At 52.7% G+C, this 26,123-nt stretch overlaps 1 protein-coding gene and 1 long non-coding RNA gene across 4 annotated transcripts in view; one reads left to right on the top strand and one right to left on the bottom strand.

Moving 5' to 3' along the window:
- LOC134734573 (uncharacterized) overlaps positions 1–15,742 on the top strand; it is a 299,170-nt gene extending 283,428 nt beyond the window's left edge. The window contains exon 3 of the long non-coding RNA XR_010117674.1: positions 15,610–15,742. This is a non-coding gene — a long non-coding RNA (uncharacterized lncRNA). The remainder of the gene's footprint in view (positions 1–15,609) is intronic.
- Positions 1–26,123, bottom strand: part of TRABD2B (TraB domain containing 2B) — a 244,057-nt gene that overhangs the window by 8,946 nt on the left and 208,988 nt on the right. Inside the window, exons 4-7 of one of the 3 annotated variants that reach the window (XM_055255269.2) lie at positions 20,015–20,189; positions 3,890–3,980; positions 3,454–3,476; positions 596–845 (exon numbers count right to left, since the gene is read on the bottom strand). In XM_055255269.2, coding sequence (XP_055111244.1) covers positions 596–845; positions 3,454–3,476; positions 3,890–3,980; positions 20,015–20,189 — 539 coding nt within the window. Of the gene's footprint in view, positions 1–595; positions 866–3,453; positions 3,477–3,889; positions 3,981–15,051; positions 15,356–20,014; positions 20,190–26,123 lie in introns of those variants that run through there. The other 2 variants (XM_055255268.1, XM_063627498.1) reach the window with 2 other exon arrangements.

Raw genomic sequence — 26,123 nt, 5'->3', positions numbered from 1 at the left:
TATAGGAAGAGGACAGAAGGGTCTCCGTGCATTAGGATGATTTCTTGTATCTTCCCATTTTCAACAAGATATATCACAAATCCCCCATGCACTCCTAAGACAGAGCCCACAGCTTCAACGGCATTGATCACCATCTATCCCATCTCTCTCTTAGAGCACGGTCCCCTTTGCAGCCTTCCTGCCAGGGTGTCGGCTACTCACACCTTCCAGGCACAGGGAGCTCATGCCTTTTGGCTTAGCCAGCTTGTTCCATTTTCTCCTAGTTTCACCTCCAGTCCGTGGGACAAATGGCACCCTGTTTGTGTAAGTGTGTCCCAGGAAAGTTGAGTGCAAAGCAGATTTGTGCACTGTGCCTGAAGAAAGCTTCTATTTCCTCACCTTTAAGATGCAGAGAATTGTACTTGTTGTTGAATTGCTTTTGTTTTGAGGATAAAACTAAAAAATCAGATGAGAATGTGCTGTAGAAAGCCACCTGCCACACTTCCTTAGAGCAGGGCTGGCCTGATGACAGTGTGCCCAGCTGTGGGGGGTTCAGGGTATACTACCCCAGGTGCAGACGCCCAGCTCCTGGGCAGACCTGCCCTCCCTGGCTCACCTGTCCTCGATGCGGACCCAGAGGTCATTGAACTGCCGCGGCCGCTGGTGTGTGCTCTGCTTCTTGTGCCACTTCCTCTGCCGGCCAAACTCCTCCAGCTGGCTGAGGCTGTCGGGGAGCAGGAGGTGTGGGGACAGGGCTGGATCCTCATCCTCTGGTAGGGCGGTGGGGGTCGCGGAAGGTGCTTCGGAGACAGCGGCAGCTGGGGTCACTGGGGCCGGGCTCGTTGAGGTCCCCTCAGGAGAGGGCGCTGGGCTCTGGGGGACAGGGCTGGAAAGAGGTAATGGCACATGGGGCACATGTGTTGGAGAATGTCATCCATGTGTGGCAGGGAATACAATCCAATTCAGTGGGAATTTGTCATGGCAGGAGAAAGTACCAGGGTGCCCCTGCTGGGCCCGGTGACAGCAGCCCAGGAAAACCTCGTCTGGTGCTGAGAGCCAGTGCTTTGAGTCACGCTTTCATTTGTTTAGTCGACGGTTATTTACTGAGCACTAACCCTGTCCCAGGCACTTTTTTAGGAGGTGGGTATCAGCATGATGCAAACAGACAATGTCTCTGATCTCTGAGAGCTTACATTCCAAAGCAGAAGACAGAGAGTAAAACAGAGGATGTCAGACACTGCCAACTGCTGAAGAGCAAATAAAACAGAGACAGGTGTGGGAGTGGGGGTCAAGGGTGCTGCTCAGGGAAGGTGGTCTGGTCACCGGCAGGTGATATTTGAGCCCAGGCTAGGAATAGGGGAGGGAGCGAGCCCTGGGTAGGTCTCTGGGGCATATCTGAGCTTGGTCAGGGTCTCATTTATTCAACAACTCTGGCTGAGACTTTAGGTGAGTTTAACCTCACTGCGCCTCAGTCTCCTCTGTGAAATGAGGGTGTTGAAGCCTGTATCTCACAGGGTACTTCAACAGGATTATGAAGGTGAACACTGGCAAAGCACCGAGAACAGTGTCTGGCAAATAGTAAGCAGCCAAAACATTTAAGTAATTAATATTATTAGCATTGTGCATTCATCCGACCCTCCATTCATACATTCAATACACATTTCCTGTGCACCTTTTCAGTGGAGCAAAGACTGTGTTAAGTAGTCAGAGTTTGAGCTGGAGGTAGAGTGATATGGGTCCACAGCCCGACTCCACAACTTGCAGGCCGTATGACAAAGGGCAAGTTACTTAATCGTCTGAAGCAGCAATGAGCTGTAGCACAAGAATAATAATACTACCTACTTCATGGGGTTGTCATGAGGATGAATGGGATGACGTCTTAACACAGTGCCTGGCACATAAGCCTCTCTTGGATGTTGGCCGACAAGCAAATAGACCTGGCTGTCAGGCAGGTGCTAAGGTGTCATTTCTCACATTGTGGAATTCATGTTTTATACTGGGGCATACACGTGCACCGCTTAGCCCAAGGGCACCCTCTGTTTTTCTCCCTTTTATTCTTTCCTCTCCAGGGCCACAGTAGAATTTGTTTTAGGGACATGTGATCCTGGGAGAAGGTTGGGAATGGTTTCAGGAATTGTGGCTGAGTGAGCAGCTTGCAAGGTTAGGCAGTACCCAAGACAGCAGGCAGGCCGTCTTCCCAGCTCACTCTCACACGGCACGATGGGTGAGGAGCTTCTCTCTTTGAAGGAAAGAAGGCCATCAGCTCAGCCTCTCCTCCCCTACCCCCATGGCAACCCCAGATTCTCAGGATTCAGGCTGCCTGGAGATGCCGCAGCTGCTGGGGAGATAATTCAAAACAGTCAGACAAAAAGCTAGATCCAGGAAGCACCTGTGGCCGATGATGGCTTTTATTGTTGGAGCCTCCTCAGCATCCCTGCCCCCCTCCGCCCTGCCAGCTCCCTTGCTCCCCCGTGCAGGAGGCTAAGGCTGAGAGTCCTTGGAGCAGAGCCCATGGGGGAGCTGTGGAGGGCCCCCTCCCCTAATGCCTGGGCTCTGAGATGAATAGGAGGCTAGCCTCACTGGCCTGCCTGCCTCCCCTGCCCTGGCCAGAACAGACACAATGAGCTTCAAGGGGAAGGTCCTTGGGGCTGCTGGGATGAGGGCTGGGGTGAGGGGAGAGGAGGGAAACTTGAAGAAGGCTTTGTCCCTGAGGCTACCTTGGAATCCCCACCCCTCAAACACATGCTTGCCCCTGGCTCCCAGTACAAACTAATGCGTGCTGGGCTCAAACGGTTCAGGCAGGAAGAGCAGCCTTGTCAGTTTGACTCTGATGAGAAGTGGTGGGAGACTGGGATGAAGTCCCAATGTGGGGGTTTATCGAGACCTCAGGTCACCCTCAGAGCTGGTACAGGAAGTAACAGGAGTTCAGGGAGGCCCTAGAGCCAGACTGCCACTTACACCGCTGTGTGTCCTTCTCCAAGTGACTTCACCTCTCTGGGCCTCATGTTTCTCAAGGATAAGGCGGGGAAACTCATAGCTCTGACCTCACAGGGCTGTTATGCAGATTAAATGAGTTAAAAGGTCTTAGAGCCTGGTACGGAGCGAGCAGTTAATAAATACTGGCTATGAGGGTCCAAGCTTCTTTCAAACTCCGGGTCTTTATGCTGGAGCATGAGCTGCATGGAACCCTGGAGTCTGAGGATCCTGTCACTGACCTCTGCGGCTCCCCGGGCCTCAGAGCCTGGCTCTTGCTGACACCTCTCGTGCCCAGCCTGGTGCTGGTGCTGTGGAACCACAGATGGACTGAGCTGGTCCCTACCCTCGGGCAGCTCCTAGACTGTGGGGGTGGGGGTTGGAAGACCTGGCAGGAACAGCGATGGCCACTAGTGGCTATTTGAGCAGGGTGGGTATGTCCTGACAGGAAAGTTAGGGGTGAGGGGCATAGCCAGAGACAGCAACTGAGAAGGTGAGGACCAGGAGTGGGTGGGGCAGCAGGGCTGCCACAGAGTGGGGCTGTGACCCAGGAAAGAGACCAGGGCCCTGCCCATCCTCCCAGTACCACCTTGATTCAGAGCCAGGGCAGCCACAGAGTCTTCCAAGCAGCACCCAGGAATTCTACTGAGTCCCTTTACCCCTGACCCAACCCACCATCTCTAAATCATAAGCACCTCTCCAGTCCTAACGTTGCTCCCACTCCCACCTATGCTCTGGCCCTGCTGTCACCTAGAGCCAAGAAGGCTCACCAGCTCCTTCCCAATCTCCTGCCTCCAGCCCAGCCTTTCCATTCTTGCTTCCTGGTAGATACTTGCCTCTGCCTCATCAGAAGCTTCTTCACAGCTCTCCTGAAAGCCTGGGCAGGAAGGCAGGGTCAGTGAGGGCCAAGGCACCCCCAGATGCCCCAGTGGCTTACCTATGTATGGCCTGCCCGGCGGGTGTGTGGTCCACCTCCAGCCCCGCCTGCCGCAGGATGTCGATGACTGTGTTGTTCCCCAGAAAGTGACCTGGAACACAAGCGACAAAAGGGGCTCAGCCACATGCCAGGCCACCGGCCACAGGGGACTGCCCCAGGCCAGCCCCTAAGTTTGTATCTGGGCCAGCGACCTACACCAAAGTCAATGCCCCAGCCTGAGAGGCAGTATGGCATAGAAGGTAAGACATGGTCCTGGTGCCACCCTGCCTGGGTTCAAATCCTGGCTCCGCCGTCCATTAACTTCATCTCTCCATGCCTCTGTTTCCTCATCTGCAACATGAGAATGGCTATAATAGCAACATCCAGGGTTGCTGTGTGGATTACAAGAAACAGCTACCTGCATGTAGTAAGGGCTCTCCGTGCTTCCTGGTGCATCTCTGTGCCTCATACCATGAAGCTGACCCCAGCCCCCAACTGTCCAGGCTGGGACAGCCTCCAGCAGTCACTCAAAGCCCAGCTCCAGGGAACCCTCAAGCCCCTAGCAGGGCTATGGCTCATCTTGGTAAGTTCTACCAGCAACTCAGGCCTCCCTTCTTTAGCATGGGAGTGGGCTTCTGTGTGTTCCTCCTCATGTGGGCCTCCTCACTCAGCTCCCAGGGAGCAGAGATGGCATCTCCACTGCCCTGCACAGGCTCAGCACCTACTGGCTGCATTCACACACTCATCCGCCCAGTATCTGTGGAGAACACCCTATGGGCCAGGTCCTGGGACTCACTGAGGTGTAAGATCCCAGCAGGGGTAACCAAAAAACCCCGACTGATTGCAGGGCCTGGCAGACAGTGACAGTGACCTAGAGCAGGCACAAACACAGAACTGAACCCTCCAGAGGTGTGTGTGGGGAGAGGGGCTGGCCTCCATCTCAGTCCCCTACTCACTATTCATTCATTCAGCAAACGTTCATGACAACCTTGCTCTGTGGTCAGTTCTGCGCTAGGCACGGTGAATACAGAAATGGGCAATTTAGTTGAAAGCCCCAGACGGGAGTGGAAATCGTCTTCCTGTGTTGGAATGCAGGCTTGATGTCTGAGTACTCAGGGGAGCCTCTCCTGGGCTCTGGTTGGGAAGAACCCACAGGAGGCCCAGTGGCTGTGGACACAGGAGGTGCTGGGAGTCAGCACTCTGGGATGTCCCTCTGCCTCGGGGGCCTCAGTCTCCCCCACCTGCTCAGTGTGGACACTGGGTGCTTGTTCAGGGCCCCTGGGCCCCTCCTGCCATGGGCCTGCCCTGTGGCCGTACTGATTCAGGAAGCACTCTCCCCTCCTGCTCCCTGTTCATCCCGGGCCCTAGGGGAGATCCCTGCACTGTTCCTCTAATCGCCTGTGAATAGTGGTGACAGGCGGAAGCCAGAAGGTCAGCATGCTGACAGCCCCAGGGAGGTCTAGGAGAATAGAAAGTGGACAGGCTGTTGGGGAACAGAGATGCTCTGGCAGAGGAAGCCAGCATAGAACTGCATAGTGGCTGGAGCAGAGAACGAACCATGCCGCCGTCTTGCCCCACCAGCCTCGCACACCTCTGGACTGGTTTCACAACTCCTCAGAAGTCTCCCAGCCCAGTGATCTCCCTCTTGCTGACCATGCCCTGCCAGAGCATCTGGAGTTACCTTGGGCCTGGATGACCATGCCTGACTATGTGCCACGTGGCTGGCTGACCCTGCCTCCCTGAAGTTTCACTTGAGGATCACTGGGAAAGGTCACTGGGCTTGGAATGTCAGTAGGCTCTAGTCTGGCATCCACTACACTTACTCTGAGACCTCAGGCAAGCATATGACCCTCTAATGCCCTCAGTTTCTTGCTGTGCATAATATCTATGGGCTCTTCTGGCTCTCAGAGCCTGTGGGGAAGGTTTTTGTTTCATTCCAGAGACCCTTATGGAAAGATGCCTCCCTCTCTTATCTCCTTTCCCCACCTATTCATTTCATTCATTTAATGAACACTGCCTAGGTGCAGGTCTTGTGCTGGGTAGTGATGAAGAGGCAGGGTCCTTTTCCAGGCACTCACAGACTTCAGAATGGGAATCCTGTAATCCGGGCACTAAGTACGTTGGAGAGGGAACTGTTCACACAGGAGGCTGTGAGGGCACACAAGAGGCCTCTAAGCCAGCCTGAGGTCAAGCAGACTTCCAGGAGCGGGCACTGCTAGCTGCAGGGTGTGATAAGAGTTATCCAGGTGAGGATAGGAGTGGGTGGCACAGTGGGGGAGGCTGTTCCAGTAGGGGGAACAGCATGTGCAATGACTGGGAGGTGAATGAGGCACATTTGGGAAGCTAACTGCAGAGGAGGCCTGGGCAGCACAGGCACGAACAGGCCCTTCCAGAGCTCTGGCCCTGACCTAGCGCTGTTGAGGACAAGCCAAGGCTCTCACTCTGCCCCTCAGCCTGTGATCCTAAGCAAGTGGCTTCCCTGCCACCAGCCTCAGTTTTCTTGTGTGTCAAATGGGCCTGCAGTTCTTTGACCGACTCCTTGGCGCAACTGTAAAGCCCTAATGAGGCAGAAGAAGTGGATGTCCCTTGAAAAAGCCCAGAGTGCAGTACTGAGTGATGGGCTGGAGACAGTCCCTGGCAGAGCTGGGGTCATCCCCACTCTTGCCTTTCCCCACAGCACCATAAGGCTGGAAAGGGATGGGAAGGGGCAGCCTCCAGCATGCAGGCTGGAGGAACTCTCTGCAAGCAGCTCTTGGACTCTACTCCTGGCAGCAAAGGCAATTCCTCTTCTGCCTCCACGGAGACCTGTTCAAAGACAAGGCCTCCCAGCCCAACAGTGGTCCTTGCGTCTGCCCAGAGGATTTCAAGAGCTGCCAGGGAAAACAGCCCTGCCTCGGGCTGTATAGGACTAGCAGCAAGTATTTACTGACGACTGCTGTGTGGCTGCTCCAAAAGGAGCATTTCTGGGACCGAGTAGAGGAGACACTTAGAGGGCCCAGGCCCCAGCCCAGCCGACAGTGCAGGCCTCACATGATGCCCACTGGATCCTGAGCACTGCGTGGCAATGGTTCACGTGTCCGGCCAGTGTTCCTATCCATCCCCGCAACCTCAACCATTCCAGATCTTTATTGTTTTCTGTAAGACCCCAAACAGAAGACTTCAGATGCTTTGAGAAAATGAAACCAATGAGGAATAATCCTTCCAATTCCCATTCTCTCCTTCTCTAAGCCACACTCACCTTCCTTTCCCTCTACCAGGGCAGGGAGAATGGTCACCTCCACCCAGGTGGCTACTCCTTGCACAACTCCAAGAGGCACCATTCCCATGTGGCCTGTGCCCCAGAACTGTGTAATGCAGTTCCTGCACTCCCGAGCCCATGTTTCTACCACCCTGCCCTCTCCGGGCTTGGTTTCACAGCACCCCACAGCTGGGATGGCAACACTTGCAACTGCCTCAGTGCTCACGACTCCATTCCATCCTGGTTCTCTCTGTGCTTCTCTCACTGCCCCCACCTGCCCTGTTGGTGGGCTCCTCTTTCTCCTGCCCAGTCAATGTGGGAGCCCTGGGAACCATGCCCTTGGCCCTCTTCTTCTCACCCACAGACAGATCATCCACTCTGATGGTTTTGGTAACTCCACAATGCTGACCACTCTGGAATTGCCACTTTTGCCCAGATGCATTTCTCCACCTAAACATCCTCAGAACCTATAGACTCCAACTCATCCTTCTCTGCAAGAATGTCTTGTGTCTCAACCAGGCTCTGCTATTCAACCTAAATAGGTCCTATCTTGATTCTTCTCTCTCCTCATCTTCATATGATCAGTTCCCAGAGGCCCCCTGATGTGACCTCCTAAAGGTGCTTGACTCTGGCCTAGGTCACCATCACCTTCTGCCTGAATCACTGCAGAAACTGCTCTCCTTGTTCTAATTCACACCCCAGAGCTGACTTTGTCAGAACGTGCTCCCAACCCACCTGAGGGGGATCTAAGAGCTTTCTGAGGGCAGGGGTCATGGCTGATTCATCTTTATCCCCAGAGGTCTCTCAAGTCTGGCATGTGGCAGTGGCTTTGTGAATGTGTGTTGAATGAATGAGTGAAAAAACCTGTTACTCCATATCCTTTCCATGAGCTCATCCTATCCCCAGGAGACCTGAGCTCATGGCTCTCCTCTTCTTATAACTCAGCCCTGCCCCTTGGTGGTGCTCCTCCAGATTCTACCAATCCCAGGAATTTGGCCCTTGGACCAGCCCCTGAGTCAGGGCCCAGAGCATACTATCCCCAGGAGCTGGCAGACAGGAACTATGCTTGCCTCCAAGGTCAGAAATCCTAAAATATGTGCCACACCTACCCTGGAACCTGCAGGGAAAGTCATGGAAAGTCTCCAAAGGGGCCCCACAATGATGGGGCTCAGCCTGCAAGGCTTGCCCAGGCTCCCCAGGTCTCCTGGCCACGGCTCAGCAGCCCCTTCCAGCACTGACAGCTGTTCTCTGGCCAGCTCTCCGCAGGAAGATACGTTCCATTTCATCTGCTGAGGCCTCGTGGATGAGAAGAGGAGGAAACAGAGGGAGGACCATGGGGTGTGGGTGGGGTTTCAGCACACAGAGCCACGCAGACAAAGAGAGGGAGAGAGGAGACAGGGAGGGAGAGGTAGGGAGAGGAGCAGAGAGATACTCACAGAAAGGGGCATGGAGGAGGAAGAGAGCTTCAGGACCAGGTGGGGAGCAGAAAGACAATGTGGAGAGAAAGGGAAAGGGGCCCAGAGACAGGCAGTAAGAGATACAGACAACAGTAGGGAGAGAGGGAAGAAGAGACACCAAGAAAAAGAGAAAGAGGCAAGGACAGGGCAAAGAGATACAAAGACACAGAGACAGAGAGGCAAGAAGAGAAGGGAGAAAGAGGAGAGATGGAACGTAGACATGAAGACAAAAAGCGTGGTGGAGACCAATTCACTGAGGACATCAGGGAAGGCTTCTGAGAGGAGGGACTCATGTATCCAGACATGTATCGAGGACTCCCCCAGGATGGGTGGGATTCAGATGCAGATGTAAGAGAAGACAGGCAAAGTAAGGAGAAGCAAGGGCCTGAAGGTGGATTGGATCTTAAAAATTGCAGGGCTGGGATGGTGCTTGTCTACCTTGAGAGAAGCCAGGGTCCCACATAAAGGGCACTTATATACAAACAACAAGAGGTGCCCTGCTCTGAGCAGGTGCAGCCCCCATGATGTTTTAGCGCAAAGAAAAAGACTCCCTCTCTCCTAAGTGCAATCTAGCCTATGCCAGGGCACAAGGCTCAGTGAGCAGAGCACAGGCCAAGGCCAGATCTACCCCGCCTCCCATCAGCCTGGCACAGCCTGACAGCCCCTGTTGACCCTCTGACATGGGAAGGCAGGGTAGAGCGAGTCCTGTCCTGGGGTTAGGACTGTTAGAATACCCCACTCATCAATTAACCATGTCACCTTGGGGAGTTTCCATTCTCGCTTTGTGCCTCAGTTTCCCCACATGGTGTTGGGCCCTATGGTCTCATGGGTCCTCCCACCTCTATGATTCCTTCGTTTGATGATGTGAACACACACTCATACTTAGTGGGCCTCCCAAGTACAGGATGCTTCTCAAACGTCATTTCATTTCATCCTTGCAGCGGCCCTTTGAGGTGTTGCCAGTTTCCAGATGAGGAAACAGGCTCAGTGAGGGGACGGGACTCGCCCAAGGTCACACACCTGGTAAAAGGCAAAGCTTGGACTTCAATCCAGAGATGTCCCAGTTTACTGTACGTCCTACTACACCCACTCTGAAGTATTGGCAGCTGCGAGGGATCCTGAGTTCACATTTGGGGGCAGGAAATTGTCAGCAACATGTGTCCCTTCTAAGGTTCACCAGATTGGAGAGGAGAGTGTGCAAGTGCTCAGCAAGAACAACACGCAATTAACAGGGCAGTTTCAGGACCGTGTTGAGGGGCTGGGCAGAGGGAGGAGGGGAGAACCAGATGTTCCCACAAAGGCTCCAAAGTAGCACGGGCTCCCCCCGACCAGCACACATGTTTTCTCTCCAGCGAGTATGCTGGGTTTCCAGTTTTCTCCTCCTGGAAGAGGCATCCCAAGCCCGTATTTATGTTCCGTCTGAAATTAATGCAAGGGAAACTTTCAAATGCTAATCTAGCTGCCAGGACAGGCCGGCCGGATATCAACCTATGGTGGTGTTTGTTTTCCTGAGGAAGTATGACAGGAGGGCTGGATGGGAGGGCCAGTGGAGGATGGACAACTGGTCTCTCAAAGAGTGTGTGCAGGGACACTGGCAGAGCCGAGCTTCCTTTCTCCTGCTTTGCAGGCTGCCCAGGGAAGGGCTGGGGCCCTTTCAGTTCAGTGGGGCCTGAGATGACACCACCTCTGTACCCAACCTTGAGCCAGGAGCTGACACACAGTCCCCTCCCCTGAGAAGGTCACGGTATGGAGAGGGGGAGATGGGCAGGCAAACACTCACAGGACAGCATAAGCCATGCAGTGCCAGAGGCCACGGGGTTGAAGTGGAAGGAGGGGGACCCAGACTAAGGAGATAAGTGAGGAGTGAGAGGAAGAGAGAAGGAAGGGCATTCCTGGTAGAGAGCACAGCAGGAGCACACGCACGGAGGAGAGAGGTGGTGTGGCACGTGCTGGCCAACAGCAGTTCTGGGTTGCAGTAACATAAAGTGAAAGGGGAGGTGGCAATAGCGAGGGTTGGAGCAGGAGGGTGTCCCTCCTCCATGACATTCTGATTGCTACAGGACATGGTGAAGGGGACAGATTCAAGCTGGGACCAAAAAACACTCACCCAGGCAACTGTCCAGCTGTAAGGAAGTGAGTGCTCCACCCTTGGAGGTGTGTAAGCCGAGGGTCGAAGAGCACTTGTCAGGCCTGTGAGGGGTATTCAGACATCCTATGGGGAACTGGCTGTGTCTGGGTAGAACCAGAGATTCTGCCTGCTTTAGCAGCCTTTACCAGCTGCTCCTCTTTGGAGGCTGTTAGAACGCAGGACGTCAGAAATGAAAGTGCCCCAGGGCTTCAGCTGGACAGCTCAGCTCTGCCATGAACACCGCAAAGATGCATACAAATTCTGAGAGGAGCAACCCTGCTGAGGCTAACAGAACTTGCCCTGTGTCACACTGGCAGAAAGGGGCAGAGCTGGGCTCAAGCCCAGGCATGGCAGGGGGTGTGTCCATGTCAAGGCCCAGACCCAGGCAATGGCCGTGCAGGGTGATTCCAGTTCAGCACAGGACAGAGCCTGTGATGGGTTCTGTGAACTGCAGGAGGCAGTGCTGGGCCAGGGATCTCCATGGCCACAGCAGTCACTCTTTACAACACCCAGAGGCTCCTTTTTTAGAATCACAACACCCCAAGATTCCTGGGAGCTCCCTGTTGGCAGGGACAGGGCCCCACGCCTCCTGAGCCTCAATGCTACTTGGAGCTGAATTTGGCTCTTGGGGTTTTCCCACAGCATCTCAGTTGTATCCTCAGAGGCCACCAAGCACTTCTGCCCCTCGACCCCAGTGGCTCTACTGTCTCCTGTGTGGGAGTCCTGTTCTTAGAGGACTTCGAGCTCTGAGGGGCCAGGGACCCTGAAATAATGGTGGCAACACAAGAGCTCACATTTACGGAATGACTGTGCAAGGCCAGGCCCTGAGCTGTAGTGCAAGGCCAGGCCCTGAGTGCTAGTGAGCTGGGTCTCAGGGATCATCTGCAGAGTGGGAGGCCACAGGCTGAGAGAAGTGAAGCAACTGATCTGCCCAAGGCAACTTCTGATCAGGAGAACGCAGGGTTTCTAACTCACACAGTCTGGGTCCAAGCCCATGCTCTTAATCCACACTTTCTTCTCCTCTTGCCTTTCTCACACTGTCCAGGAAGAACGTTGAGCTCCCTGCCAGATTCGTACATTCTCCTTCACTGATGGAGCAGCCCTGGGATCCGGCCTGGGGTGTGGGCACTCTGTTCTTCTAGACTCTCCCCTGTTTCGGAGGGTGAGGGCTGGCTCCAGCTAGGGACAAGCCAGGAGGGGATGTTCCTCTGGCTGGCTGGATGTTCTGGCCTGAAGCAGCAACGGGGACTCTGGCCAGGGATTGCAGCCCTTCACAGGCATGCCAGCTGCCAGATGCATGAGTGGTGGGGTGGCATGGCCCTTTGAAGCACCGTTGGAAATTCTGAAACACTTCAGATGCCGTGGCCTCAAGCTCCAGCTTGGGGAGGGTGGCAGACCAGGGTGCTTGCCAGTGAGAGAGGATAGCAGCTGTTATTTTTGTTTGTTCATTTGTTTTGTTTTTTTTAGAGATGGGGGTCTCACTCTGTCACCCAGGCTGGAGTGCAGCCTTGGCTCACTGCAGCCTTGACATCTGGGCTCAAGCAACCCTTTCACCTTAGCCTCTTGCGTATCTGGGGCTATAGGCATGCATCACCATGACTATGACTGGCGAATTTTTTTATTTTTGTAGAAATGGGGTCTTGGGATATTGCCCAGGCTGGTCTCAAACTCCGGGCTTCAAGTGATTCTCCTGCCTCAGTCTCCCAAAGTGCTGGGACTACAAATGTGAGCCACTGTGACTGGCCTGCCTCTTGTTTCCAAGGTGAAAAAGGCCTTATATGGACCATGGCTGCTCTTCTGTGCCCAGCTATGAGCTCTGAAGGGCTGCCATTTCTGAGGCCACCAAGTGAAGAAACCACGATGGGGAAGGAGGTGGGTGTGGGTCTTGCCCTGAGGCCTATGGAGATGATGAGTAAACTGGAAGGCAGCTGGATCTGCATCCGGGAAATTTCAACTGGTTTTCATCTCCTCCAGGAAGCCTTCTCTAACTAACTTACCCTGCCTCCTTTCAGTGCCAGCCACTCAAACTCTCTGTTAGACATGTGTGGAAATGCTGAATGTTGGGGGCTAAAGGGGATCTTGGACCTAGCTCTGTCTAAAGCCCCTCACTGTGCAGACAGAGGAGGAAAGACTCTGAGAAGGCCACATAGATCTCAGAATCCCCTTTCTACCCTCATGTCTTTGGCATAACTGTCACCTTGCTCTATTTTCTTTCTTTTCTGGCTTTTCCCTACCTAATCATCTTGCCACCTCCCCTCCCTACAAACGCTCCTGCTTAGCACTAAACTCCCCCTCCTCTAGCTGTGATTGCATGGTTTACTCAACAGTACCTGGGACTCTCTTTCCTTAGGTCTTTTCATTTGTCAATCTAGCCTCAACTTCCAAAGGCAGATGTGATGTGGCTGGACCCCTCAGTCTCCCACCATGGGGGCAGAAGATGTAGGTTTTAGGCTGGGTTTTGCTGTGGGGTAATGTAGAAGCAGGCAGCATTTCTGCTTATGGACCTCAGGGTTGGTGCATTCACTCATTCATTGATTCAACAGTGGGTAATACGCACCTTCTTAGTGCTCAGGGAGTGGACATCCTAGACTGGGAGCATGAGAGAGGCTGTGATAGCAAAATCCTGGAGGCCTATGGGAGCCCAGAGAGGAAATCAGGGAAGGCCCAGCAGAAGAATTCCCAGCAGAACAGTGGGCCCAAGTGACAGCTGGATGGATTTTTTAGGGATCAGGATGACTTCCTGGTCATCAGGAAGAATGACCTAGACAATGTGACCACCATTTCACTCCAGTTCTAAGACTCTCTGACATCCCATCTGTACTTGGATTTACTGATCAGCCAAATGGAATAATAAATACCATCCTGTTTCCCTTCAAGAGGAATTGAGGATGTGGAAGGGCCATATAAGTTGATGGATATGGGAATTTTTTCAAGCAGGATGGTGTCCACTCTCTAGGGAGCAATTTCTATCGTTATGAATTTTAAAAGGTGTTAATGGTATTCTGTGTGTTGGTCTTATATCGCTCCCTTCTCTCAAGCCTGGGTCTTCACCTCTGATCTGCTTCTGTGTCCCAGCTTCACAGGTGTGTTTTGGATTAAGGGTCTGCGGCACTCTAGCTGGGGTAGAAACAGGCTGGCATGAGCCTGGGGGCTGCATGTGCCAAATGTGTGGGTGCCTGGGTAATGGAGCCAGCCTCTCTGTCTCTGGTGCTCACACTGTTTGCCTCTTAACTCTTCAAGTTCTGCCTTCTGCCTGGACTTCTGCTCCCTGTGAAGCAGGTGACAGCAGTCCTGCGAAGTGTGATTTCCATTCCTGGAAGGCTCTTAGCTCCATACTCCTCCCAAGGAATCCAAGAGTGGCTGGAGCAAATAATGCTAGCATGTTAGAAGGCTCTGATTACAGCATGCTGGAATGTTAGAGCTGTGCAACTTTAAAGCAACAGCATGTTAGGGTCAAGGATTTTGGAATGTCAGAAGTTAGAATTCTACTCAGATTATAGCACGTGCTAGGGATGGAGTGTGTGATAACCACTGGTTCTCAGAGTTTGAAATGAATGGGCCCCAGAGGTTACCTGGTCCACCCCTGAGTCCGGCTCATGTCTCCAGCCTAGTTCCTCTAATTCCTACATTACTCACTTTAGTCCAGGAAAAAATAATGCTAGAAGATTTCTGGATGGCTGAACAAGTAAATATCCTGAGAAACCTGTTTCCCTGGAACTAAGCGTAAGATTGTAATTTTCTTCTAGTGCATAAGACTGGACCCCACCCCTGCAATTGGGCCTGGAGATACCTTGACTCAATGGAATGAACTTCATTCTGTGTGATTTGGCCCAGTATGTCCTCATAGAACATCTCCTAGGTGTCAGCAATTCTGAGGCATATGTGCCCTGTCCTGGAGTAGTTCACGTGCAATGGGATGATCACTGAGCAGTGGGTGCTAGGATAAAATCAGCACACAGGCCTGGGTGACAACATCCACATTTACACCCCAGCTGCTTGGTGTTGCTGGAGAAAATCTTACACCTGTGACTTGGCAGGTTCATGGGCCCTCATTGCAGTCAGCATCCTCTATGTTCCTAGCGTAGACAGAGCAGATTTGTGGCTGGCATGTGCCCTAATCTCGGTCCACAGCAGACATCACAAATCAATCAGGGCCTCTTCTCTGCTGGGCTCTGATGTGACTTTAGCATTGTATACCATAACGTTCCAGGCAGGTGCTACCAATCAATCATAATGGCCCACGGGAGGAAACATCTTTAACTTCTTGTCCTGATCAGTTCTTGTGGCCAATTTCTCTTATGTCAAATAGTCTCACCTGAGAATCCTCCCTTCTCTCTCTTCTTCCTCTGTGGATGACTTCACCTTCTACTTCAGACAGTGGTGCTCTGATTAGAAGCCATCAGCTGAGAATTTGCTCCCTTTTTGGCTGCCAAATGACTTGCCTGCCAGCCTCCTCCCTCCTTCCCTTCAGTTACAGGTGAAGAGGTGTCTTCCTCCAACCAAGGCATCCTCCTTAACCCTGCACCCGAGCTCTGGTCGCCACCTTGCTGCCTTCTTGGAACCTCAGGCTTATCATTTTTCCCCCCTCTCTCCTGTATCATCAGCCTCACCCATCCTAGAATATTCTCTTCATCACATTTCAAGCATGCTCAATTCTTTCTCATCTTAAAAAAAAAAAAAAAAAAAAGGAGGGTGAGTGGGGAGAACAATGCAATTACCAGATATTCATTTTGCCAAGTAAGGAATTTGAGACTTTTATCTGCCTCCCACCATCACCTTTTTAATTTTCTTAAGTAAGGAATATTTTAACTTCAAACACAGTTGAAAGGAGACAATTTCAGAATATAAACCTGTAAATTGAATAAATTTAGCTAATAAAGAATTCACCACCTTGTACTTATTTTTCTGTTAATTGTAGACCAGAGGAAACCCAAGGACGTGCATCTACAAGCAACTGGACTAGAAAATCTTGGGGGGCTCTTGAGGCTCAGCCTGTCCAGCTACAGGAGCTCAGCAGACAGAAAATGGGCTTTTTCTCCCCTCTGGATGACATGCCCCCTCCATGGCCATAGCCTGGCTACTTCCAGAACATCTAGGCTTGCACACTGGCCACAGCCACCTCCTGGATAGGGAGGGCTTCCATCTGGGACCCCCCAGCATCACCCAGGCCTGCTCAAGGTTGTCACACATTTGCACCCCACCTGCCCCGAACTGCAGAGTAACTTCCAGAAGAGGTCACACAGTGCCAAGTTGCAGAAAGATCACAGATGCTAAGAGTATTTTATGAGATGCACCAGCTAAACAGGCACTTGTTTCCACAAAATCATCAACACTTTTGTAAGCATACAGCAAGGGCACCACGTGCAAGGGAGATGGCCACACCTGGGACTCAAGAGGCCAGGGTTCACATGGCAGGTCTGCCTCCACGGCCTTGAGGAAGCCGTTCATCTTCCCTGAGCCTTTGTTTTCATCTGCAAAATGAGTATCATTAAAACCCATCTCGTGGTGTTATGTAATCAGAGAGCCTGGAATGGTGGCTGGCACATAGTAAGGGCTTTTATGATAAGAATCCTTCCACCATGGAAGAGCATTTTAATACTGTGTTCTCAAATGAGTGTATCCAGAACAATCCCATGAGGCAGATGTATTGTCCCAGTTTTACAGATGAGGGACTGAGGCCCTTGGAGGTGAAATGGCTTTGCCAGCGTCTCTTAGCTCACAGTGGCAGAGCCACACTTTACAACCAGGCCTCCTGACCCCAAAGCTCTTACCCTTTGCACTGAAGCCCCCTCAGAGCAGAAGAGAGGAGAAGCCAGACTGCTGTCAGCACTGGAAATCCCTGTCTGTCCTCGCAGGCTCTCAGGGCAGGATTCTGGAGCTGGGCTGGGCCAGGGTCCTAACAAGCACTGGAGGGGCCAGGCAGGCGTAGGCTCAATCTCTCACCTTCACATGCTTGGCCCCATCCAGACTCCAGAACCACAGAGCTTTCAGGAACTTCAACTGGACACTGAGGCTGGGCCTGTCGTGGAATCACAGAAGAGCCCCCAGTAGGGGCTTGGCTCGGACACCTGGCAAGGCTGGGTTGGGGGGTCATTGGTGTGTCTTATAATTACGTTTCTATTTCCTGAGATATTTCTTAGAGATACCCGTGGACTCTAGGCTTGAGAGACATTTGCATGAGCAGACACAGGCCTGGGGGATGGATAGGTGCATTCCTGGTAGTATAGACCCTTCCTACATCCCATAGCCTTGGGGGTCTTATGAGTTGAGTTATTTGGGACCTAGCAGGCAATGGGCTGCAAGAGCCCAGCTGGGTCTCAGGGTCCCCACTGCCCGGCAGTCCGGGGACAGAACTGCAGGGGCCCCCAGGTAGGTAGGTGAGGAGTGGAGCGGGTATGTCTTCAGGTCTCACTCCACCAAGAGAGTACTTAGTTCCAACTCTGCACATAAGTCAGCCTGTCACCGGATGTGGGACTCAGAAATTACATGATCATAAGAATGTAACGAGGCCGGAGTGGTCTTCCCTCACCACAGCTTTCGTGCGATGCGTTCCATGTCAATACGCTGCCTCTGTAACAGGCCCACTGAGCTGGCTCAATGCCCCACACACAAAAACAGAGCCCTTGGATCATAGCTCCTGGGCCTGGGGTACAGTTCTGGCCTTGTCCTGGACTTTCTGGGGGCTTTGCTCATGTCCCTGCCCTCTGTGGACCTCAGTTTTCCCACAGCTAGGATGAGGTGGGCAGCTCAAGCTCAGAGGCTCTGTCCAGCTTGGAAATTCTTGGGTGGAAAGGAGATCTGCTGTGCAGAGTGGGCCGTTTGTACCAGGCATGGCTGAGCCAGGAGAGGTGGCAGCTGCCAGCAGGATCTGCATGTGGCTCCAGATCTGTTGTTTTTGGAGAGTGGATTCATGAGAGCGGAGGTGAGTCTCCCTTTGCCCTGACTTTACTGCTGGCCTATCCTTATAAATTCAGCAGCCCAGAGGAAAACAGGATGGGAGACCCTGGTCAATGTTCATTTCTTCACTCATTCATTCTTTCACTCACTCAGCAAGCTCAAAGCCTATTACACGCTACCAAAGACACAGCGATGATTAAGTGGTGCCCCACCTCTGAGGCGAGCATGGGAGACAAAGCCAGCACCACTCACTGACCACAGTGTGGGGAGCAGTCCAGAGGCAGGGAGGAGGGGAGGAGGCTGGGACTGGGATAGTGCCAGTGGGCATGGACAGAGTGGATGGGTGTGAGGTCTTTCTGGTGGCCTGTCAACAGGATTCACTGGGGACTGATTACATTTTGGAGATGGGAGAAGCTGGCATTGGGCATGATGCCTGTGTGCTGGCCTGGTGCTGGAGTGGACATCGGTGCCCCTACAGACCTAGGGTTTCAGGAAAAGGAGGTTAGTGTCCACGGCTCCCCTCACTGCTGTGATTTTCATTGTTAGACTCTCCTGACTTCTTGCTCATAGACAGAGCTGGTGGTAGCTACCCCCAGCCCTGGGAGACTCTGCTCCTGGGTCCTGGGGCAGGCAGGACTACTCGGGTGGGGTGTGTGGAATGAAGGGCCCCTCACTGACTGCACTCTCTGGGGGCTCCCCTTAGGCCTGGGGAGGAGCCTGGGGGCTGGATGACTCAGGGTGGTTCCCCATTTGGAGTCTACTGGCGGCTGTTCCAGAGCAGGATGCACTGCCCTAATGCCTATAAGGAGGGAGGGCGGACAAGGCAGCTGGATGGTGGGGGAGTGGGAGGGGACTCTTCCCTGCACAGTCCTCACAGCTGTCCTGACTCACTCCGAGCTCCCAGCAGGTGCCCTGCAGCTGGAGAGTGGCTTACCCTCTCCATGCTGCCAGTCAAGGTCCTGCTCCTGCCTCTAGACCCCTACAGGAATCTCTCCCTTCTCTAAAACCCATGGCTGAATAGCTCTTGAATCCTAGAGGGCCCAAGTAAGTCCTGGATCCTCCTGTTCAGATGAGTAAACTGAGGCTACAAGAGGGAAAGAGACTTGCTGGAGGCCACGACAGGCCATGGCAGGGATCCCGCATGAACCCAGAACTCTTTCTGCCTAGCTGCTGTGCCTTAAAGGGGCTGTCCCAGGAGGACTGTATCTACTTCTGAGCCCCTCCCCTGTGTCTCTACTACGTGAGGGCTGCAAAGGAGGGGCGAGGCCCAGCAGATGTGCCCCTGGCTCTTGCCCTTAGGGGTGAATGTTCAAACAGTGGACATATCCCATTACAAAATCAGGACATCCACAAGGGCCCTTGTGGGTTAGACTGACTGCTCGCCCTGGAGGGCGGCATGAGGGTGGCAGGAGGGGAAGGGAACACAGTGGCACCAGGTGTGGTGAGCATGTCCAGGAGCCATCTCATTAATTCTCACAATGCAGAAGGTGAGTTCTGGCAACCCAACTTGCAAGTAACATGAGCAAGAAATAAATGTCTGTTGCTGTAAGTTACTGAGCAAAAGCTGGGTAGTAACAGGAGGCAAACACAATATCCTGGTCCCAATGTAAACATAGTGTTTCTGGCAGGGACAGCCATGTAGAAGGGAACAAAGAGTGAGGGAGGAGAGGAAAAATGAAAGGAAAAGGAACAGAGAGAGGAATGCTAAGTCCTGCACCTGAACATGCAGACTCCCCTTTGCATGAGGAGGCCACGTCCCCCAGAAGCAGGCGTCAAGTTCACGGTTCCACATGTGATGATCATACTTATACTCAGTATCATCATCACCATGATGATCATTACAGCTGCCTTTCTGAGTTCCTACTATGTGGCAGGTTGTTTTTAAAATATTATCACTAATCCTTACAACTATTCTACAAAGTAGATATTTTCAGTTCATCAAATAGTGATTGCTATCACTGCCCATTTATATAGAAAGAATTGAGTCTTTGAGAAGGTACCAGCCAAGGTGATGTGGTTGGGCTGGGATCTAGAGCCAGGACTGTGGGACGCCAGAGCCAGCCTGTCCCTCTGGGGCCACATGGGCTTCACAGCCTTGCTCCTGGCTCTGTGGGTGGGCCTGAGGCTGGGCTGTGCAGTGGGAGCTGGCTTTAGTTCTGGGCTCTCACATGGCTGCCTGGGGGCATGAAGTCACCACAGAAATTAACCTGGCTGTGTCAGGGGTCATCACTCCCTTTTCCCATGGGGACCGTTATGGAAGAACCCTTGAGAACTGCCTTGGATCTCGGTGCTGCTGCTAAGCACTGTGTGGCTTTTCCTGCCCCATCCTGGGCCTCGACTTCTCCCTCGATGAAGTAGAGGTTAGGGGAGATCCAAGCATATCTCCCAGGATTCTGCAAACAATCCCTTCCCCCACTGGCCCAAACCTGCTCCGAAGGCAAAGAAGCAGATCTTGTCCTCGTTCTCCCGTAGAAGCGCCATGACCCTCTTCCCCATGCGCTCATTCCTCTTGTAGATGAGCTCCTGGCGGAAGTAGCTGTCAATCTCCTGGGCCGTCACCTGCTCGTGTGGCGGGAGAGTGGTGTTGATAAAGTTGGGCAGCTGCAAAGGCAAGACAGAGGCTGCCTTCAGTTTTTTTTTTTTTTTTTATAAAGGGTCTTACTGTCACCCAGGTTTGAGTGCAGTGGCTCACTGCAGCCTCAACTCTCTGGCTCAAGCCATCCTCCCGCCTCAGCCTCCCAAATAGGTATGCACCACCATGACCAGCTAATTTTTAAATATTTTGTAGAGATGGAATCCCGCTATGTTGCCCTGGCCGATCTCGAACTCCTCCTGGCTCAAGCAATCCTCCTGCCTTGGCTTCGCAAAGTGCTGGGATTATAGGCATGAGCCACTGTGCATGACCTGCTGTCAGTTCTTTATGGAGCAAGGTGGACTTAGGATGAGTATGCACAGCCCTAGTGAGGCTGGACAACTTCCTTTTATGAGGCCCCTACAGTGGGCTACATGTTTTGTACATGTTTCTCATCAATTCCAAAATCCTCTCAAATAAGCATTGTTATTCCAGTTTTACAGATGAAGCAAGCAAGAGTGGAAAAGATCCAGAGATGTGCAAAGTTGCACAACTAGTGAAGTGGCAGTGCCAGGATAAGGCCTAGCTGCTGGGCTTCCACAAGTGTTGCTCTGCCTCGTGTCTCTGCCCTGTTTAACGTCAGCAGATGCTGAGGTCTGGGGAGGCTGGCACTGTGCTCATCTTGTTAACTGCTCTCACTTCACCACTGAGCCCAGTGCTGGCAAGTACAAGGACTTTAGTTCAGCAAGAGGATGTGCAGGGTCAGTTGAGCTGCCTGGTACAGCAGGAAGGCCACTGAGTACAAGAGTAGGCTCACCCCCTGTTCTGATGCTGCGTGGCACCGGGCAAGTTACTTAACTTTTCCGAGTCCCAGCTTTGTCACTTGTAAGATGAAACTGATGATATTGTGGGGATTCAATAAGAGGATGGGGGCTGTCATGGGCTGCATTCAGCACATGCCACCCTACAGAGATGAGAGAAAGGATCATCACTTTTGATTTTCCCAATGCCTGAGCCACCATCTGCTGCCACCACCAACTCCCCATCCCTGCACCACCACTTTCCAGGACATAATGCAAATGCCGCCATCCCTTTTTGAATACCTCAACCCCAGGACCATGGCTTCCCCCAAGTTGGTTTGCTCAACAACCTAGCTTGGAGCTGCCTTGGTGTTTCGCCATCACCCCACACTATACGCCCAGCTACATGGCCTGGGAACAACATTAACAGGGTCTTGAACTAGGCAGAGAGCTTCCTGGGTTCAGGGACAGAGCTTTTGTCATTCCTGGCCCCCAACACCCGGCACAAAGAAGGTCCCCAGATTCCTTGAACCTTGAACTGAAAGTTGTGCTGTCCCTTTCTGACCACAGTTGCCCCACTGTGTTCTTCTACTCCCAACATTTTGTCTTTCCAACCTGGATAACAGGCCCAGGTGCTCCTGCACTGTCTCCTCCAATATGTGCATGGGGCTGTTGAGGAAATGGAGGCAGGGAGTCAGAACATACTCTCTTTTCCTCACAACCTGTCAATGTCATTCCAACCTCCAAGCTCCTGCTCACAGGATGGTTTCCACCTGGTGTCCCCTCTTCCCCTTCTCTACCTTCACCTACCCAGGCCCGAAGCACAAGACACCAGACCTTGCAAACTGAAGGGTGAGGTGGATGGAGAGCCTGGCATGAAGAGGCTAATTTTCTACAGGTTTAAGCCCCCAAATGGTCCTGCAGCCCAGCCACATGGCTTCTAGAGCCACTGCAGTGTTGTCAACACTCCTTCTGAGGAAAATGGAGTCGATGGAGGCTGAGCCCTAAGGGACTCTAAGGAGGCTAGGATATTTGCCTCTGCTATCTGCTGGCCAAGGCCTAGTGTGTTCCCCAGAGTGAGAGGAGAGGTAGAGGTACATGCACCATGGGGCTTCTCTGCCAGAAAGGCCTGACTCACTGCTCTGGGATGAACACGACAGTAACATGGCTGATGTCCCCTAACCTCGTGCAGTGTGCAACCTGGACCGCTGTAGACAGCAGTGTTGCTAGTGCCCAATCAGAGTTGGCAATGGAATTCTTACTTCCCTACATTTCCCTACGCTTTCAAAGGGGTTTGAAAGCGATGATTGGAAACCCTAACACAACAGGGCACGCTTGAACTTGATGCAGCTATGGGAACACTGAAGGCTTCTGAATGGGGAGAAGCACAGAAAGCCCATGACTCAGAGGAGTTATTTCTGGAAATATGACCCTCACAGGTTCTCCCCGTTCTTCAGGTATGGAAAAAAATGTAAACTATGTTGTACCACCAAATAAGTATTTGTCTAATCAGTGAATGAATGAGTGAGCTGAGGGGCCTTAGAAGTATGGGGTTATGAATGTAGGGCCTGAAGTCAGCCAGCCAGGACAACGTGGGTTGGAATCCCTCTTTTGCAGCTTACTAGTTGAGTGGTCTCTCTAGAACCAGAAAGTGACTTGGCCTCTCTGAGACTAAGTTTCCAAATTGGTAACATGGGGGTAACACATTATTGTAGGGATTAAATAAGATGCGTTTTGGAAAGTGCTTACTGAGCACTGTGCCTGGCACAAAGGAAGTCCTGAATCAGTGTCAGCTATTACACAACTGGCCTGGGGATGGAGCTGGCTTCATCACTTTTCCCAGTGAAGGGTGGCCTTGGGCAGAGGGTAAAGATGAAGATGACAAATAAATGGCTCTGAACCACTGGAGAGTACCACGAAGGCAGCAGTCCACTTCCCCTCTCCTTCCAAGGGTCCTTGGAACCTAACACATGTCCAGCCCCTCCTCCTATGCTTCCTGACCACAAATGTGCATGTACACAAAGATGATTCTCCATTTGTTAATTGGGGAGTCAAAAAAAATTAACAAGGACAAGAACCCAAAAGTGAAAGTTTAAAGCCATGAAGGAATTGGGCTAGCTCTGCAGGCTCCCGGGGCTGGCCAGCCGCTGGCCGGCATTCTCTGCATGTTTCTTGCTGATGGGCCTTGGCTCCTTGCCAAGGATGAGTTCTGGGTTTGGGCCAGGGCTGGGATGGAAGCAAATTAATGATGTCATTAGACTTGTTGGGGGCCTTAAATCTTCTATGACAAGTTTAAGTGCAGGATGCACAATAATTTTTAAAGAGGACGTGTGAGGTCTCCAGGGATGGGGTGATGAGGCGATTGGTTGGACAGGGCTGGGGTGGGGCTGTGGGGGATGAGTTCAGTGTAGTCTTCCCTGACCCATGAACCATGTCAGGTCTAATGGTCAAATGCTCAGGTCTGCTGACACCACCTATCTAAACTCTGCACCCCTTCCCTGTAGCCCATCCATCCAACAGACACCCTGTGGGAACTTCCATGAGCAGGGCCCTGTGTTGGGCTAGGGGGCCTGAGAGCTTCCTCAGACTGGGTCTGCTGCTCTCGATGAGGCTCACAGCCTGATAGGGGAGTCAATATGTGCACAAGAACACTGATGGATATGTGCTTTGAGAGGACAACGAGGAATGTGTGAGCCCACAGGAGGCACCTAATAGGGTAACTATTAGGTGTCTTGGTTTCACCAGAACAGTCCAGGTCGATGGCTGGAGGAGATTGCTCCATGCCTGTTAATTATTTTGATCCTGAATTGTATCTGACTCTCAGAATTATCTGGGTTTGGACAACAAATGCATGCAGCAACTCTACACCTAAGGCAGTCTTGAGGCTCAGGCCAGGCTTCCAAGGGGAAGGCCTTTGGATCACCCTGCTGTTGCTAGGCACTGACAGTGCCAGTGGCCTGGGGGCTGCAGAGGCCAGGGATGCAGCCATTGCTGCAGATGGGGACAGTGGAGCCAGGATGCAGGCCAAGGATGAGGTGCCCCTGGCCCCTTTCCCAGTGTTATCCACCCAGGCCTGCACCTGTCCTGCCCTGGCCTCCAGATGTTGCTTCCTCATCCTCCACGTTATAGCCAGAGGCATCTTTCTGACCACATTGCTCTCTGGCTTGCACTCTCCACCCCTCGGCATCTCCTCTTTACCCTCATCTAGGGGACTCTACTGCCAAGCCTGGTTCTCATATCACTTTCTCCCTAAGGCCTTCAGGCAAAGGGACTGTGGCCCCACAGCCTCTGTATCCTCAGTGCCCTACAGACTTTGAGGCCCCCAGCTACAGACACAGCCCTACCTCCACCAGATCCCCATGGGAACTGGATTCAGCCTTGCTACCCTGACACCAGGCTTTTCTGCACCTTGGGGTAGGGTTGCCCAGCCCCTCCTCAAGCGACTAGATTCTATCTGTGCATCCTTGAGGCAGCCTGGGTTGCTCTTTGAATCCAGGTGGCCCAATCCACCTACCCTCTGTCCCACTTCAAGTACGGGAACTGTTGGGAGACCTCTGAGGCAGTTCCACTTGCCAAAGACAAATCAGTGGTCTGGACCCAAGCTCAAAGAAAATCTGAGCTTGCCTTCTCCTGAGGTCACCTCATGCCTCCGTTTCTCAGCTTAGGGTCAGCCACAGTCGGGCCAGCACCCCGTCCTGCACACTCCCGCCCTCCTAGCCACATCATGGCCAGACCATCCCGAGTCATGACCAGGGCCTCTTTTGCCACAGAGCTCCCTGGCTGCTCAGGACTCACGGGGGTCTCCCTCAGCAGATGAAGCAGGGTGGGCCTGGCCACAAAGGGGGTCACTTGTAGGTGAGATTCCTAGGAGCCTCGTGGTGTCAGGGTTCTTCTCTCCACCCTCACTTCTCTGCCACTGAGTCAGAGCTCTCGGAATCCTGAGCGTCCTGCGGCAAAGCCTCCAATTCCTTTCTCTTTCATTCTCTATGCTGCAGCAAGGACGCCACGTGCCTACATTTGCTCGGGTGATAGTCACTCACTGCCACGTGCTCTGTGCCAGGCCTAAGCTGGACAATGGGGACCGAGATAGGTGGCACGCCATCACCCTCAGGAGCTCCTGGTCTTGTGGGGGCAAGTACTGAAGGAACACCATGGCCCGGCCCAGCTCTGTCTGCAGGCTACACTCTCAGCCCCCCTCTCCTGTTCTCCTCTCTGGCTCACTGGTGCATGGTTTCCTCTGCTGGAACATCATTCCTCCCCTTGTCTATGGCCAACTCAGGTTCTTCCATGCCCTCTCATCTTGCAAAAATCTTTCCTTCTCTCCCCAGTCCCAGGCCCTACCCACAAGCCCTTCTAAATCAGCCATTCCTTCCACAGACTCCAAATGCTTCCTCCACTCCATCCTCATAGCAAGGATCACACTTTGGTGCAATTCATTTCGAATCTCCCCATCTTCCCTATGTGACTGTAAGCCCCTTTTCACAGCACCATGTCTAGCATCTATAAACTATTTCATTCATTCATTCATTCATTCATTCACTCAGCAAATGTTTACTGAGTCCAGCTCTGGGCCAGTGGCTGCTCCAGCCAGTTGAGGTAAATCCATGAATAAAACAGACCAAACTCCCTGCTCTCATGGAGCTTATGTTCTAGTAGGGAGAGCAACCAATAAATAGTCACTAATCAATGAATCAAGTAGATAGTGTGTTATAAGGATGGCAAAGGCCATGGGGAAAAAAAGTGGAGCATAATAAAGAGGGTGAGAGTGTGGGCATGCAGGCCAGGTTGCAATTCTGAGTCGGGTGGTTGGGGCCAGCCTCATTGAGATGATGAGATTTTAGTTAAGTGCTGCAGGCAGAGAGGGAGTAAGCCATGGTCATACCTGGGAGAGGCATTCGGCAGAGGGAGCAGCCAGTGCAAAGGTAGAAGCTGGTGAGGTGGGTTCACACACCAGCAAGAAGGCCCGTGCAGCCCAAGTGGTGTGCAGGAGGGGAGAGCAGAAAGTGACAGGGTAGGGAGAGAGCATGGGGGCCACGCAGGCCACTGTAGAGACTCTGGCTTTCACCTGGATAAAAATGGGAAGTCCACGCAATGTCCTGAGCAGGGAAGTGCTGTGTTCTGCCTAATTCAACTGCTTCTTGAATGAACGGGTATTCAAACACC

This window comes from Symphalangus syndactylus, chromosome 12 (genome assembly GCF_028878055.3).
Source record: "Symphalangus syndactylus isolate Jambi chromosome 12, NHGRI_mSymSyn1-v2.1_pri, whole genome shotgun sequence".
In the NCBI taxonomy this organism is placed as follows: Eukaryota; Metazoa; Chordata; class Mammalia; order Primates; family Hylobatidae; genus Symphalangus; species Symphalangus syndactylus.
This window is presented reverse-complemented; position numbering and strand designations above follow the sequence as displayed.